General features: G+C 35.7%; 1 protein-coding gene across 1 annotated transcript in view; it reads left to right on the top strand.

Annotated features, from left to right (window-relative positions):
* The window catches only part of LOC106870657 (dehydrogenase/reductase SDR family member 12), a 71,644-nt gene that overhangs the window by 41,699 nt on the left and 14,217 nt on the right, over window positions 1-15,728 (top strand). The window contains exons 3-4 of the mRNA XM_014916807.3: window positions 6,054-6,136; window positions 14,994-15,089. Of these exons, the coding sequence (XP_014772293.1) occupies window positions 6,054-6,136; window positions 14,994-15,089 (179 nt within the window). The remainder of the gene's footprint in view (window positions 1-6,053; window positions 6,137-14,993; window positions 15,090-15,728) is intronic.

Raw genomic sequence — 15,728 nt, 5'->3', positions numbered from 1 at the left:
CCATTTTAACTTGTTCCTCATGCTGGCCTTTAGATTCACTTTTTATGAGTATGTCATCCAAATATGCTATAGCGAAATCCATATCTGCCACCTTTATTCTGAAAGGAAGTCGAATGAATCTATATAACCCTTTATGAGTGTTTAGCATTCATAATTTCAAACTTTCTTCCTCAACTTGTAACTGTAAATACGTCTCCAACAAGTCCAGTTTTGAGAAGAATTTTCCTCCATTGAGTTTTGTGTAAATTTCCTCTGGGCTTGGATCATGGATAATTGTATGTCCTTAAACATTCATTCAAACTTGTTGAAAAGTCCACGCATACTCGTATTTTGTTATTGTTTTTCTTTACATAAACAGTTGGTGCTGCCCATTCTGAATAATCCACTTTTTTTATAACTCCCAGCTTATCTAGCCTATCTAATTCCTTGCTGACTTGATTCAATGCTGTGAAAGATACAGCTTGCTTCAGTTTTAAATACCAGTACAACATTTTCTTTTACTTGAAATTTTACTTTTGTCTTGGTGCATCTACCTAATTCTTCCAAAAAAACATCAGGAAAAATCTTTTTTAATTTCTTTTTTGAATCTTCCAACACCTTATTTGAACTGGTGCTATAACCGTTTACATTATTGCAAAAAATATTTATGGGGAGGTTCCATAAATTAAACAGTTCTATCTAATCTGTGCCAAAAAGGTTCATCTTATTTTCTGATACAAAAACTTTAGACTTCGAAGTTTTCCCATGAAATTTTACCTCACTAATCATGTTGCCCAAAAATTATAACTATTTTCCTGAGCTGCCTCTTGCCATTTTCACAGTTTTTTTCAATATAGGCCTTCCTATTTTTTCCATATATCCTCATTAATTATTGTGATGTCACTACCTGTGTCCAACTGTAGTTTCGTATTCACATTATTTATTTTTATAAAGACAAATTTTCTTTTTTTGTGCTTCGCTTTGCATTTGTTTTGACAATATTTTTTTCTCGAATTTTTTACATTTGACCTTTTTTGGTTTCACCCAACAATGTGAATTTTTGTGTCCAATTTTCTCACATCCAAAACATTTTAAATTCTTAAAAGGACAGTTTCTTTTGAAATGTATTTCTCCACATGTTATGGATGTGGAGAAATACAACATGATTTGGGTCTGGACTGTTATTTTTTTATTTTTTCCTATCTAAATATACAAATGTATATTTAAATAATCTTTTTAAATTTTTTCTGCATCTTGTAGATTTATAATTCTTTGGCATTCTTCAGCCACTATTTGTAGAGTTAGTTTTGAATCTTGTTCAAGATTTGTCAATATTCAAGCCCTTATCTCTGCATCTTTACTTGCTGTTAATCCTTGTACAAAGATTAAACATTTAAACATGTCTGGGCTTAATTCGGCGAGTTTAAATTTTTCACATTCTCTATTTACGATTCCAGCATATGTGACAAAATCTTCTGGTTTTTTTTTTTTCAAATTCAAACACTCCCAGTGAATATTAAATAGTGAACTTCTTTCACTCAATATTTTAGATAATAGTTTAATTGTTTCCTTGAAACAAATTTTGGATGGTTTTCTTAGCAAGATGTAATTAACAAAACTTTTCATGTTCTGCTGGTGACAGTTTCTTTAAACGAAGACATACCTTCTTTTTTGTCCATCCAACTTTTACACTCTTCCTTGAAGATCCCTTCATACCTTCTGAAGTATGCAGAAAATGTAATCCTTTCTTCCAGATTATATGTGAATTCAATTAAATTAGCAACTGCATCTGCTGAAAACAAACTTGAAGTGTTTTTTAACTGCAACAATAATTCCAACAACTGTTGATTTTGCTGTTGTAGTTGCTGTTGTACCCATTCTTGCTGTTTCAGTTGTTATTGTTGCTGCTGTACTTCTCGTTGCAACTATTGTTGCTGCTGCTCTTGTTGTTGTTGTAGTTGTTGTTGCAACTAAACCAGGGAAGCTAATAGGTCTTCCATGCTAAGAACGTCCACCATGAGCTTCAAACATCATGTTGCCACTGTTGTGCCTTGTCAACACTGTTAATGTCCTTCTTTGAACTCACTGTATATACCACTTTATAACGTGGACTTATAACAAGGTTCAGAAACAACATGTAACAAACAATGTCTCTTCTCAACTGTCTTCACAAAGCGCCTGCACACGCCATACTGTCCTTCATTGACAGTGTTCATGCAGTGTATTTCAACAGAAAGATGGTAACAAATGGGTCAAAGTACTTATCTCTGTCAAACAGCTGAACAACATAAAGTCATGCCTAAACACGTTGTATTCATATTTAATTTAAGAACTGAATTAGATTCTTGCTTATCCATAGTAGCTTAGATAAGGTTAAAGAAAATACAAAGATTTTTAACCTTATCTAAGCAGTTTTTCATGATGATAAACACATCAGCCTTATACTGGAGTGTTTGTTTATCATAGTACTGAACATCTTATGCTCCCAATAATTTATATAATTCCTGACAAAAGTGAAGCCTAACATTAAGCCTATCAAAACAGTTTGAGGGGTTTCTTTGAATAATAAATTTGGTTTGTAATTGATCCTCAAATGACATTGGCTATTCAATCAAAGAACATGCAAACTTTCTGCAGTAAAAATGGAGTGGGGTAAAATAAGATGTAATACAATATATTTGGGGATTTGCACTGGAACACTAGGAAATAAGCTTTTATGGGAACTTAGAAGGTGACACTTTTAATAATTCTAAAGAGAGTTCTGATAATTAAATGGAATGTCTTCATCTCCTTATTGGTTAGCTTGTGTGCTGGTATGGTCATGTGATGCATATGGATGAGGACAGCTTCATAAAAAAGTGCCAATCTCTAATTGTGTAGGGAACCTGGGAAGGGATAGATCCAAGAAGACATGGGACAAAGTGGTGAGAAAAGATCTCCAGATGTTGATTCTCACTAAGATGACAAGGGACCAAGACTTCTGGTGATTTACTATGTTTGAAAAGACATGCATATCAAGTTAAGTAAAATCCCACACTCTCACCACCCACTGCAGGCTCCTCCACTCACACTCACCTGCCTACCTGCACTCTTTCCATGCCACCACATATCTACCATACACCCTCTCTACCACTTCTAATTCTTTTCACCATCACTTGCTATCTCTAAACATCTTCCCCTCACACTTTTATGGAACATCCCCTCTAGTTCTACTAACCCCCATTATTCTCCATTATTCTCTCTCTCTCACTCCAACTATCTCTCTATCTTTCCCTCTAACTCTCTCCCACCTTCCTCTCCTTCCTTGTCCTACTGAGGGAGGTAGCCAAGTATCTCCTCGATTGTAAGAGGGCTACCTTTGTCCCTCTATCATACTCAAATCTCTTGGCTCCACTCCCTCTCTCAGTTGAGAAGTCCTTGTCTTGCGAGCTCTCAAGTGCTAGTGTCATGTAAAAAGCACCTCTGCTGAGGCCACTTAAAAAGGCACCCGTGCTGGTGTCACTTAAAAAGTACCTGTGTTGGTACCACGCATAAAGCACCTATGCTGGTGTCACATATAAAGCACTGATGCTGGTGCCATGTAAAAAGCACCCAGTACACTCTGTAAAGTGGTTGGAACTAGGAAGAGCATCCAGCCATAGAAACCATGCCAAAACAGAGAACTGGAGACTGGTGCAGCTCTCCTGATTACCAGATCCTGTCAAACAGTCTAACTCATACCAGCATGGAAAACAGACGTTAAATGATGATGCCTATAGTACTGAAACTGTGACCTCTCAATGTAGAGAAATAGCAACTTGACCTGGAGAGACTCCCTGATCTTTGAGTCGTGCACCATGTCAAATAACATTACTCCAGAATTCCTTTGGAGGAACCCTATTTCAGCCATTAGTATCTGCGATCATGTTCTTTTGGTCATCACCCAGCATTCATGGTCATGTGATTAGAATGTCACAGGAAAGAATCGTAAGATGGTTTCTTCGAGTCAAGCCAAGCAGTAGGAAATGTTGGAGTAGCCCAAGAATGAGATGGTTGGATAACATACATAGTCTCAGTTGGTCATACTTGAGAATCTTACTGAAGGTCATTGACAATTGCTTCTGATGGGACCTATAGAGGAGGTACCTGAGGACTCTACTACCACAATTATCCTAGGGATAGTGGGCAGAGATGGCTGGATGGATAATTAAATGGTTTATATGACTTGATTTAATCTAATTCTCTCTGCAATCATATTTTTAAAGTTTAATTTGAGGAGGAGGTTGGACAGTGCCTAGTGCAAAAGTAGACTCTGTCAAAATGATGAAGTTAATATAATTGAGGTTTAGCTTCAATGTCTGTAGGTCAATAACAATTTGACTGAGTGGGTATTCCAGAGGGTTACAAGTCTGAAGAGGAAGAATTGAGTAAAAATATTTAAACGTGAAATATCAGCAGCATGTCATAACTATCTAGAAGTGAGCAAGATATCAACAGTCACACAGGCACAAACACATGCACACTCATGTACGTGCACACGCACACACACACACACACACACACACATACACACACTGCCAACCCTCACTGGTTTCTAAGCAAGACAATATTTGCCCATGGTCTGACATATTTCACAAAAAATTGGAAATAAAGGACTACGACTGTTCTACGATATCAAAATCTGGAACCACAAACACACACACACACACACACAGCTATCTTCTTTTGGTTATATTTTCCAAATTGCAGGCTTTAGTCATAACAGTAGAAGACATTTGCCCGAGATACTAGGCAGTGGATTGAACCTGAAACCACATGTCTAGCAAACTAGTTTCTTAAACACAGCCCACAGCCTATGGATTGAAATATATTGTGAGGAGGAGTTAGTTAGGTATATTCAATGGTGTTCATTTGGATGAACTCAAGTGTGAAAGGGGTTTCTAGTTTATGTACTTTATACAAATCCCCAAAATATAATTTGGTGAAAATGTAATGAGATCCTTTATTAGTTTGAATAACGACATTATTGATTACAGTAATGATGTTATTGATTGCAACATGTTGGGTCAAGTATATATTTGTGTGTGTGTAGAATATAAAGAAAGTCAGAAGGTATGTGATGAATATATTTATTTCACCAGTTGATATCCATAAGACTACGATTGTTTTGCTGTCAACATAATTTATTATAGTGTTTAATAAATTATTTTACATGTCTGCACTAGTGTATATGCTTTAAATTACATAGTACTATTGTACATTTTACAAGCTAATACAGATCCATAGAATATCATGGTTACATTGATTCTTCAATCATCTTCATTTAATACCTGCTATATATGCTGGTATGAATTAGATGGTTTGACAGGAGCTGGCAGATCAGAGGCCTGCACCAAGCTCTTCTGTCTGTTTTAGCATGGTTTCTATGGCTGGATGCCGTTCCTAATTTGTCAACCGCTTTACAGAGTGTACTGAGTACTTTTCATGTGGCACCAGCACCAGCAAGGTCACTCAATAACTTGCAAGACAAGATGCCTCAACTGAGAGGAGATGAGTATTGAGTGCCTGATGAGGAGAGAGTAGAGTATGATAAAAGGACAGAAACAGATATCTTGCAGTAGATGAGATACATGGCTAACCCTGGTGGAAAAAAAGTGGAAAGAATGAGAGAAGGTGAAGAAGATATCAGAATGTGCCCTCAAATTACAGGGAGAAGTATATAAGTTAAGTGGTAGAGAGGATTAGATAGGGTGGGCAGGAAAGTTTGTGAGAGTGTGAAAGAAGAATGAGAGATGGTGGGGAGACGAATGCAGTGAGTGAACATAGGTGCCAGAAGTAATGGTTTTGTGAGTGTATGTGTGCATGCATGTGTGTGTGTAAATAATTATCATCATCATTCATTTTTCTCTGCAGGTTTTGTGGCTTTCGTTATGCCAGCTTGCAGTAGAAACTACCCTCAATCTTACCACTGTAACATTCTTGTGCTAGTATATAGCTGTGCTGGTACATCACATCACACCATACCTCCATACCCACAGTCATCATCCTTCTATATATTAGCTGATGGACTCAATGATTGTTTGTGTGTTTTTCAGGTGCTGTTGTCCACCTGTTATGTCGAAATACAGAGAGAGCTGAGACAATTAAAGATCAAATTAAACAGACCACAGGAAATGAGGTAAGATTTCATTTGATATGCTATGTGGACATTTTATTTTCATTTTAAAATTTACAACTCCACTGCATTGAAAGGTTACAGCTCCAGTACATGTGATTAGAATGTTGCAAGAAAGAATTGCAAGAGAGATTCTTCAAGCCCAGCCAGCTGGCAGGAGACCAAGGGGTAGAGCAAGAATGAGATGGTTGGTTGGATAATATTGATAGTTGTAGTTGATCACTCTTGGAAATCCAACTTGAAAGTACAATGATAGATGCTTTTGATTGGACCCTATAAAGGAGATGCCTGAGGGCTCTACCACCACAACCCTCCCAGGAATAATGGGCATAGAAAGTTGAGTGGATGGATGGAATTTACAACAAATTTTGACAAATCTTTTATTGTAATAGTGACTTTGTACTAGACAGTATTCCTAGTCTTTCCTCCTCAGAGCATCAATCCTCTTGAATCTTCTCTTTGGTCATGTCGTTCCTGCAAGTGTTGAGTTGCAATAAAAACATTAATGGTACAAAGCTTGCCAGTCCCAGAGGCCCTTTGAAAGATATGGGCACTGTCCTTTCGTTCATTAAGTAAAATAAAAGAAAAAAGAAAATATTACTAATACTTATTTTGTCAACTTCAGAAAGGTGATATAGTCAGTCATTGACTCTGGCATGATTTGAACTCAATACTTAAAGGGATATGACTGAATACTAAGAATCATTTAATCAGATGCTCTACTAATTATGTTAATGCATATTTCTCTAGTACAACAATAGTGACATCAGCAAAATAACAAGTGGCATTAGCAACAGTAACAACAATAGCTAAGTCAAATACATTATTCAAAAAGTAAATTTACTTTATACATACACACATATATATACATACATACACATACACACACACATATATGTGTGTGTGTGTGTGTGTGTGTGTGTATATATATATATATAGATATATATATATACACATACACACACACACACACACACACACACATATATATATATATATATATATATATATATATATATATACATACACACATATATACACATACACACACACACACATACATATACACATATAAACACATACAAGTACGTAATTCTTTAATGGGATATATTCATTTAACATTTCTTTCTTAGATTCATAAAATGCCCAAGCTGAAGCAGATGTAAAACCTCCATCATTGCATTCAGACAATCTCTGCTGGCAACAATGAGAGATGAGAGATGTGTTAGCATATATTACAAAGTGCCACTGCTTTACCTCCTTAGTTCTTCAACTCTTTGACATTGGTTCTGAGCTTTTCTCTGAAGAATTGCAGTATGCAATGAATTCTATATTCAATAGTTTCTGAGTTTCTTTGTTTTTTGTTTTTTTTTTCTTCCCCATTTGTCTCCTGTCAATCCTGTCTTTTGCTTCTGTCAATCTTTCTTGTCTTAATTCTTTTGGTCTTTTGTGATTTTCATTGTTACTTTCTGCTTTCTTTCTCACTCATCCCTTTATTATCTTTCTAGCTTTCTTTTTCCTTTTTTCCCCCCACTTTTCTTCTATCTAATCTATCTATTTTGTGTCTGTCTGCCTATCTGTCTGTCAGTTTCTCTCTATCTCTTTGCTCTTCTTTCTTGCTGTTATTTACACTTCTTGCTTTCCATTGCTCTCTCTCTCTCTCTTTCTCTCTCTCTCTCTCTCTCTCTCTCTCTCTCTCTCTCTCTCTCTCTCTCTCTCTCTTGCTGTTATCTGAACTCGTGGCTTTTTCTCTCTCTTTCTTTCCATATCTTTCTTTCTTTCTTATTGTCTTCAGCTTCTTATTTATATTTTGTTGCTAAGATTCTTTTGTTAAACTCAGAAATATTTAAATAACTAACAATATCAGTTAATAGATAAACAAAGAAACAAACTAGTAAATAAAAAGAGAAAGATATATGAATTAATCATTGGAAAGTTGCTTAAAAAATGAGATGCTATTTTCTCTTCAGTGGACTGTTTGAATAAAATTTTTATTTCTGTAGGACTACAATAACAATAATGACAATAGTATTGAACAAATAAAAGAAGTAATTCGAATGGAACAGTCAACTTTCTTTTGTATTTGATACATTTGTATCTGATATTTTGTATTTGATATTCTCGAATTATGATCTGTACATATATTCCCTTTTCTCACATTAAAGTTCACCTAATTCCCCAACCCCCACTTCCATATATGTCCATACTCCTCCCTTGCATTGATGTTCTAACTTCTCAAGATTTATACTTAACTTCAGATAAAATAGGCACAAGCATAGCTGTATAGTTAAGAAGCTTGCTTCCCAACTATGTTGTCTTGGGTTCAGTCCCACTGCATGGAACATTGGGCACATGTCTTGTACTATAAGCCTGGGCTGACCAAAGCCTAGTAAGTGAATTTGGTAAATGGGAACTGGAAGAAGCTTGGTGTGTGTGCGTGCATGCATGAGTTTACCCTTGTCTTCACATCATATGATGATTGTAAACATGCATCACCATTACACAAGCAATGATGTTCATTTCTAACCTTCTAAGAAAAACACAATAAACCTTAAGAAATATTACTTTGCCTTAAAATGAGTCACAGTTGGTGACAGGAAGGACATCCAGCTGTAGAAAATCTGCCTCAACAAATTTTATTTAATCCATACGAGCATAGAAAAGTGGACATTATATGATGATCATAATTAAAAATTAGTCAAAATTCATTTTCATGCCTATTATAATGGCTTGAACTCAGGGTTGAACTCAAGGTGGCAGTGGGGTGTAATGATTATTTTCTTAGAGTATCTAGGATAAGTAACCTAACAAAGTCAGCTATCTCAAACCCATCATAACTTCCCATGCCTTCATGAAAAATTGCATTTAAAGCTACAGCCTGAGTATCTATCGACAGAAAAACCAATCTGTGGCTCATAGCTATAATAGAAGACACTTATCCAAGGTTCCACACAGTGGGACTGAACCTGAAATTGTGTGGTTGGGAAGCATTTTTTTCTTCCAAAATATGATGTGCATTAATATTATTGATTTGGAAAAGCCTGCAAGAATCAGAATGCTACTCTGACTAAATAATTATAGAAATCAAACCAGTGAATGCATTCCTACACAGACTTATTACCTGTGAGAAATTGTGGTCAAATCTGCCATAGATCACATCATACCATTTTAAATAAAGGAAGGACACATGCATGACTGAATGGTTGTCAGTTTATTTCACTATTAGGAGATCCTGGATATAAGCAACATACGTAGAACTGTTAAAATAGACTCTTCAGTGCCAGAAATAACTGGAAAACTGGAGTGCAGAAGCTTCCCAGAGTGATTGACCTTCATCTTCATCTATCTCTATTATCCTTGTGTGTGTGAGATTCTCACATACCACTTGGTTAGCTATTCATCAGAAATAAGTCTATACATCCACTTTTATGTCTATGTTGGACCACAGGTTATTATTACATATGCATTGCCTCACCACCTCAGGAAGACCTGGGCTGAGGTGGTGAGGCAAGACCTTCGTACATTGGGCCTCACCGAGGCGATGACTACTGACCGAAACTTTTGGAAATGTGCTGTGCGTGAGAAGACCTGGCAAGCCAAGTAAGATCGTTGCCAGTGCCCCTGGACTGGCTCTTGTGCGGGTGGCACATAAGATGCACCATTTTGAGCGTGGCCGTTGCCAGTACTGCCTGACTGGCCTCCGTAGGATTTTCGAGCGAGATCGTTGCCAGTGCCCCTGGACTGGCTTGTGCGGGTGGCACATAAAAGACACCATTTCGAGCGTGGCCGTTGCCAGTATCGCCTGACTGGCCTTCGTGCAGGTGACACGTAAAAGCACCTACTACACTCTCTGAGTGGTTGGCGTTAGGAAGGGCATCCAGTTGTAGAAACTCTGCCAAATTTAGATTGGAGCCTGGTGTTGCCATCCGGTTTCACCAGTCCTCAGTCAAGTCGTCCAACCCATGCTAGCATGGAAAGCAGACGTTAAACGATGATGATGCATATGTAATAATTGATTTTTTATTACCCACAAGGGGCATGCATATGTAATAATAATAACCTGTGCATACACACACACCTATATACATAGTAGATAGATAGATAAATGTCTGGTCAATTTACTGCAAATAAATTCATTGCTAATGGAATATATATGCATGTATAAACATATGTGTGTGTGTGCTCATATTCCTTCACTTTTCTTTTTCATTTATTATTATTCTTCCTAGAAAGAGGGAGCTAATTTCTAATAAAGAAATAAAAGCTCCATTGCTTGGGTAACAACAGTTTGAATGACAACAATTATAACAGGGGAACAATTTTGAATAAAATTTCTGTTGAGTTTACTTTTTTATTTGATTTAGACATGCTGATTTCATATCTATAGTCAGTTGTCTTCTATCACTACAAGTTTTTTTGTTTTTTTTCTACAGCTTACTTTCTGAATAAGCACAAGTGTATTGTTTCTTTATAAATAATAGTGCTAGTCAGCTGCTTTTATTATTTTATTGATAACAGTGGGGAACATTTTCAAAAAAATATTTAGTTGTCTTGTTTTTTACAATTAATCCTACTTAATTTGATGATTCAGAAATGCTCTCAGAAACTTTTTATTATATCAAGTTTTTTGTAAAACAGGAATTCATTTTTTACCAAAAATTCAATCTTGCCAATAAGTACAATCTATACATATAAAACTCAGATTGCATGTGTGTGTGCATGTGTGTAAACACACATAACCTCTCAAGTTCACAACTGATTTTCTCTAAATTGGGAACATACATTACTTATGTTCCAGAGATGGTTTTAAAATTTTTCACCCAATGAGTAACAGGGACTATGGGAGGAGACAACACCCTTTCCTGGGTTACATACAATTACTGTAGGCAAGGGAGATAAATCTTTGTAGAGTAACTTTTAGAAATTTGTTGTCTCCTTTACATCATGCGCAATTAATTCGCTTACGCATGTTACTGTGTAAAACTTTTTCAGTTACTAAGTAAAGATTTTTCTGTTGAACGTTTTCTCTTTTTAAAATACTGATATTAATTTATGTTTTTTATTGACATTTAATTATTAACTTAACAATATTATCTCAGTTCATTGAATGTATTTCTGAAAATTTGCTAAGAAATTGATATTATTTACTTTTTTTAGACATTTCATTATTAACATACAATTGTCATCTTAGTTTATTACATCATATTTTTTGACATAATGTCTCCAAAGAAGAGATCCTCCATTGATCAAAAAATGGTAGTAGCAGAGAAATTGAAAAGGAGAGAAAATGAATCATCACATGAGACTTTAATTAGACAATCACAAAATGCTGCATGTACAGCTACTGCAAGAGCAAGGGAAAGCAATGAGCAGTGTAGTATTCACCTGGCCAGGAATGCTGCATTAACAGCTTCAGCCAATCCCACCTCTGGCTTGATTTATCACATAGATGTAGTTCCTATGTCTGCTGTTTGTTCAGCATGGTAGCAGCAGCACTGACTGCTGCAAAGGAAAGTATATCCACTGAGAGCTTTTTGATGCGTTCAAAAATCACATACCTGACACCTACTTTTCCATGACATAGTTAGGGCCTGGAATCTTCCAAACAGATGCATGTTGTGTCCCTTAGTCAAATTAGCCCTTCACTTACTTCACAAATGTTTTGTCATCAATACTTCACTTCCCGGTATCAAATGTTTCAACTTAACTGTACCATATATACAATCTGTGACATTTAAATCCTGAGCAATGACGGGTGTGTCTGCTAGTATTGAAATAAGAAATTAACACAAGCCAAATAGTACTTTTTATTGCCGGGTATGTCTAATAGTATTGAAATAAAAAATTAACACAAGCCAAATAGTACTTTTTATTGTTTAACAAATATATTACATAAAATGATTAATTACTTGCACATCTTATGATAGTTATTTTTTTCAAACTGGAGCTTCAGCTACTCAAGGATTGAACTTTCTCTTTGCTACTTTGCATGAATATCTTGCTTCATGACAGTTTCTTTGCTTAGACCAGGAGTTGCCAAACTTTTTTGACTACCAACCCCTTTTAGTCACTTCTACTTCCACATCAACCACCCTCCTCATTTAAAATAACTTAATACCCTATCCTAACATACCATATCTTAAATGTGTACTGGGTACTGATGCTGGCAATTAAAATGTTAGCTAAAATATACATGTACGACAAATTAAGAAATTCTATTGAAGATGACACACTTTTTACATTTAAAACTACGTGTATGAGTATACTTTCAATTTTTATGAAATTGTTTTCACGGTTAAAAAAATGTGAAAAATGCATCATATTGCTGGAATATCTTTTATTGAAATTGACAACATCCATGTGAGGGATGAGCATGGCGCTGACTAAGTATTTCAAGCAGTTCATCTGGGTGAGTTGGTCTTTCACATGCCAACCCCCATTCAACCCTTTGACTATTGTCAACCTCCTGTAATTCATCGCTGACCCCTAGGGGCTCCCTCAGACCCCCTTTGGTGACCCCTGGCTTAGACTATTCATTGTCATCATCATCAGCCATCATGTTTGTGTTTTACCTGCCTTGGTATCTAGTCTTCATGGTCTCAATGTCTTAGTGAAAACTTTCTCCTTGCTCATCACTTATTGCACTACAATTTTCAAGGAAGTAGTCCAGATGACTGTGCAGGAAAATCACTTTTACACTCATGTTGCAACCCAGTGCTCAAAAACTGGTTAACAGAGTTTTCACAATTTCTTTATAATTTGATAATTTCCTGTTTCCCTGGAAATCAGACACAACTGCAGCAAAAGCATTCTATACTTCCTTTTTGATGTCAAACATGGTCTCCAAAAACTGCTCATCCTGCAGTAGCCACCTTATCTGTAGCCTGTCAAACACACTAAATCAAGCACAGTGTAGGCATATCTGCAGACAAATTCCACAAAAATGAGACATGTATGATGTTAAGGACCACAAAAATGTCTTGTTTATTAGCAACTAATTGTATAATGGACATTTTTCATCATCATGACATCTAATACTGATTAGGTTGAAAACAGTGAAAGTTGCTCAAGTTTGATGCTTTTTATTTACTGAAGATACTTTTGTAGTTGCATTTACTTTAAATGATATTGAAAAACTATGTTTTCAAAGTTATATCAAGATCCATAAATGAGTCTGCATTTGATGAAGCCAAATCTATCCTTAGAAATGATGACAATACTGGAAATGTTGAAAAAGTAACATAATAGAGCAAAATGAACTTCATTTTTGAAACCAGCACCCCAAATTACTAGTAACACATCTCCAACACCAGACAACAAAACCCATGTTCTCCAGTATAATTGTTACATATCAGATTTTAAGAAAGTCATACATATATTTTACTGTTCCACTTCCAGATTGTATCTGTAAAGGTTGTGCTAACCAGTTTCTTTTTTTTGTTTCAAAATCCTAGCTTTTTCACTAAGTAAACCAATGTATATTTGTATTAATGTAAATTTGTAATCAAAGTAGAGGAGCTGCAGGTTTTAAAGTGGCTATTCACTGATATTCCCTTTCTTGTTGATTTTAGAAAAAATGTTTACATCTGCCAGGCAGTTTATCTCTATGATTGTAGATTACTTTTCTGTCCCAAATAATCATGTCGGGTCTCTTATCTTTGCACTTGCTGGAAGTTTTGATGGGAATGCTCTACCAATATTCCTTGTATTGATATGTATGTATTCAATAGCATAGGTGATGTTTCTATTTATCCTAGGATAATCTTCACTGCTGGTGGCATTGTATATTGTTTTAACAACAACATCATATCACAGTGGGAGATATTACTTTTATGACATTTTTGGGCAGCTGTTAATTACATGTTTTGTGTCCACCACAGAAGAGTAAATTACTCAACCATTGCATCTTGGAATTTTTAAGGGCTTCACAGTTTCATTTATTCATGTGATATTTTGTAGCTGTCTCCTGCTCTTGGATTGCAAAAGCATAACCTTTGAGATGTAATGTGATGTAGCAACTCTTGAGTTCAAGTGAGGTTATACTTCATGCTAAGTTTAGGTTTACAGGAAACATGTCTATGCATAAACTTTTAATGGTATGCAGAGTGTTTCTCTTCCATGTATTTGCTGAGATATGCAAACCCTGCTCAAGATCACTCCAAATTGTTGGAAAATGGTAAAAGAGGAGACAGAGAGCAGCTGTAAGGCAAGTAAACAACGGCAGCAATTAGAGCCAAAACTACATGCATAGTACAGTAGATAAAACACAAGACAAATAAGTAAACAGTAAAAGAGCCATTAGGAGAAAAGGGAACACAGACAGGCACATCAGGAGTAATATTGACTAGTTTCAGAAAGCATGGAATTTATAAAGGATGCAGTGTCCTGACAGCTCAAAACTGACACATGTAATTTATTCCATGCTTCAATGATTCTGACATTAGAAACATGTTTCTGAAAGTCATGGGTTTGCTCTGTGCTTTGATTTTATAAACATGTATATACGACGTAGAGATATTAAATTTTGAAAAATGGCCTAAGTTGTTGTTGGAAACATGGTGGATAATCTTGTAATCTTTTACAAAGTCAACAGCTTGACATTGATGCCTTACAAGTGTGTTGATGCCCAGAGAAGCATTATGTTGAAGATATGGTTAATGACTGACAAAGCATATTCATCTGAACAGCTTCCAGTAAACTGATATTCTGGAAAACATGAGGGTTCCAAACTGGAAATGCAAACTGTTATTTTCTCATTTACTCAATACACTTCAGCCTCTCTCACAAAATAGTACTGAATGTGTGCACACGTGCATGCACACGCACACATCTGTGTACATTTCTCTTTTTTTTTTTTCAGGACATCACCATACATGCATTAGATCTATCTAAACCAGCTGATGTTTATAAATGGGCCAAGAACTTTGCTGAATCTGATCACAAGCTGGATGTTCTGGTGAGTAACCTCTCTTAAGATATTTAAATAATCATGTTTTTCACACCAGAAGCAATGGGCAATCCTTGGAATCTGGTGGTGATTCTACCATATGACCTGAAACACATGATAATAACAATGGTGCTGATGACAAACAACCATAACAAACATGACATACTCCTGCAAACTCCCTATTCTCAGTTGAAACTTCCTGGAAGTCCTTTCTTTATGACATGTATAACTTTTACATGCCATGGTAGAATATATGCAAAGTACAAAAGTAGCAATCACAAACGCTGTACTGTATCAATTAGCTTGCAGCTTGCACTGTCAAGAAGAATTAATTTATATTTATTGTTATTATTTTATTATTATTATTATTATTATTAATTATTATGGCAGCAAGCTAGTGGAATCATTAGCATACTGAACAAAATGCTTAGTGGCATTTTTTCCATTTTTATGTCTGAGTTCAAATTCCACTGAGATCGATTTTGCCTTTCATCCTTTCAGGTTTGATAAATGAAGTACTGGTGAAACAATGGGGCTAATGTCATTGACTAGTTCCCTCCCCACAAATTTCAGACCTTGTGCCTTTAGTAGAAAGGATTATTATTATTATTATTATTATTATTATTATGGCAGCAAGCTGGCAGAATC

The sequence above is a fragment of the Octopus bimaculoides genome, chromosome 7, assembly GCF_046866305.1.
Source record: "Octopus bimaculoides isolate indiv1 chromosome 7, ASM4686630v1, whole genome shotgun sequence".
In the NCBI taxonomy this organism is placed as follows: Eukaryota; Metazoa; Mollusca; class Cephalopoda; order Octopoda; family Octopodidae; genus Octopus; species Octopus bimaculoides.
Note: the sequence above shows the minus strand (reverse complement) of the source record. Positions and strands in the feature narration are given on the sequence as shown.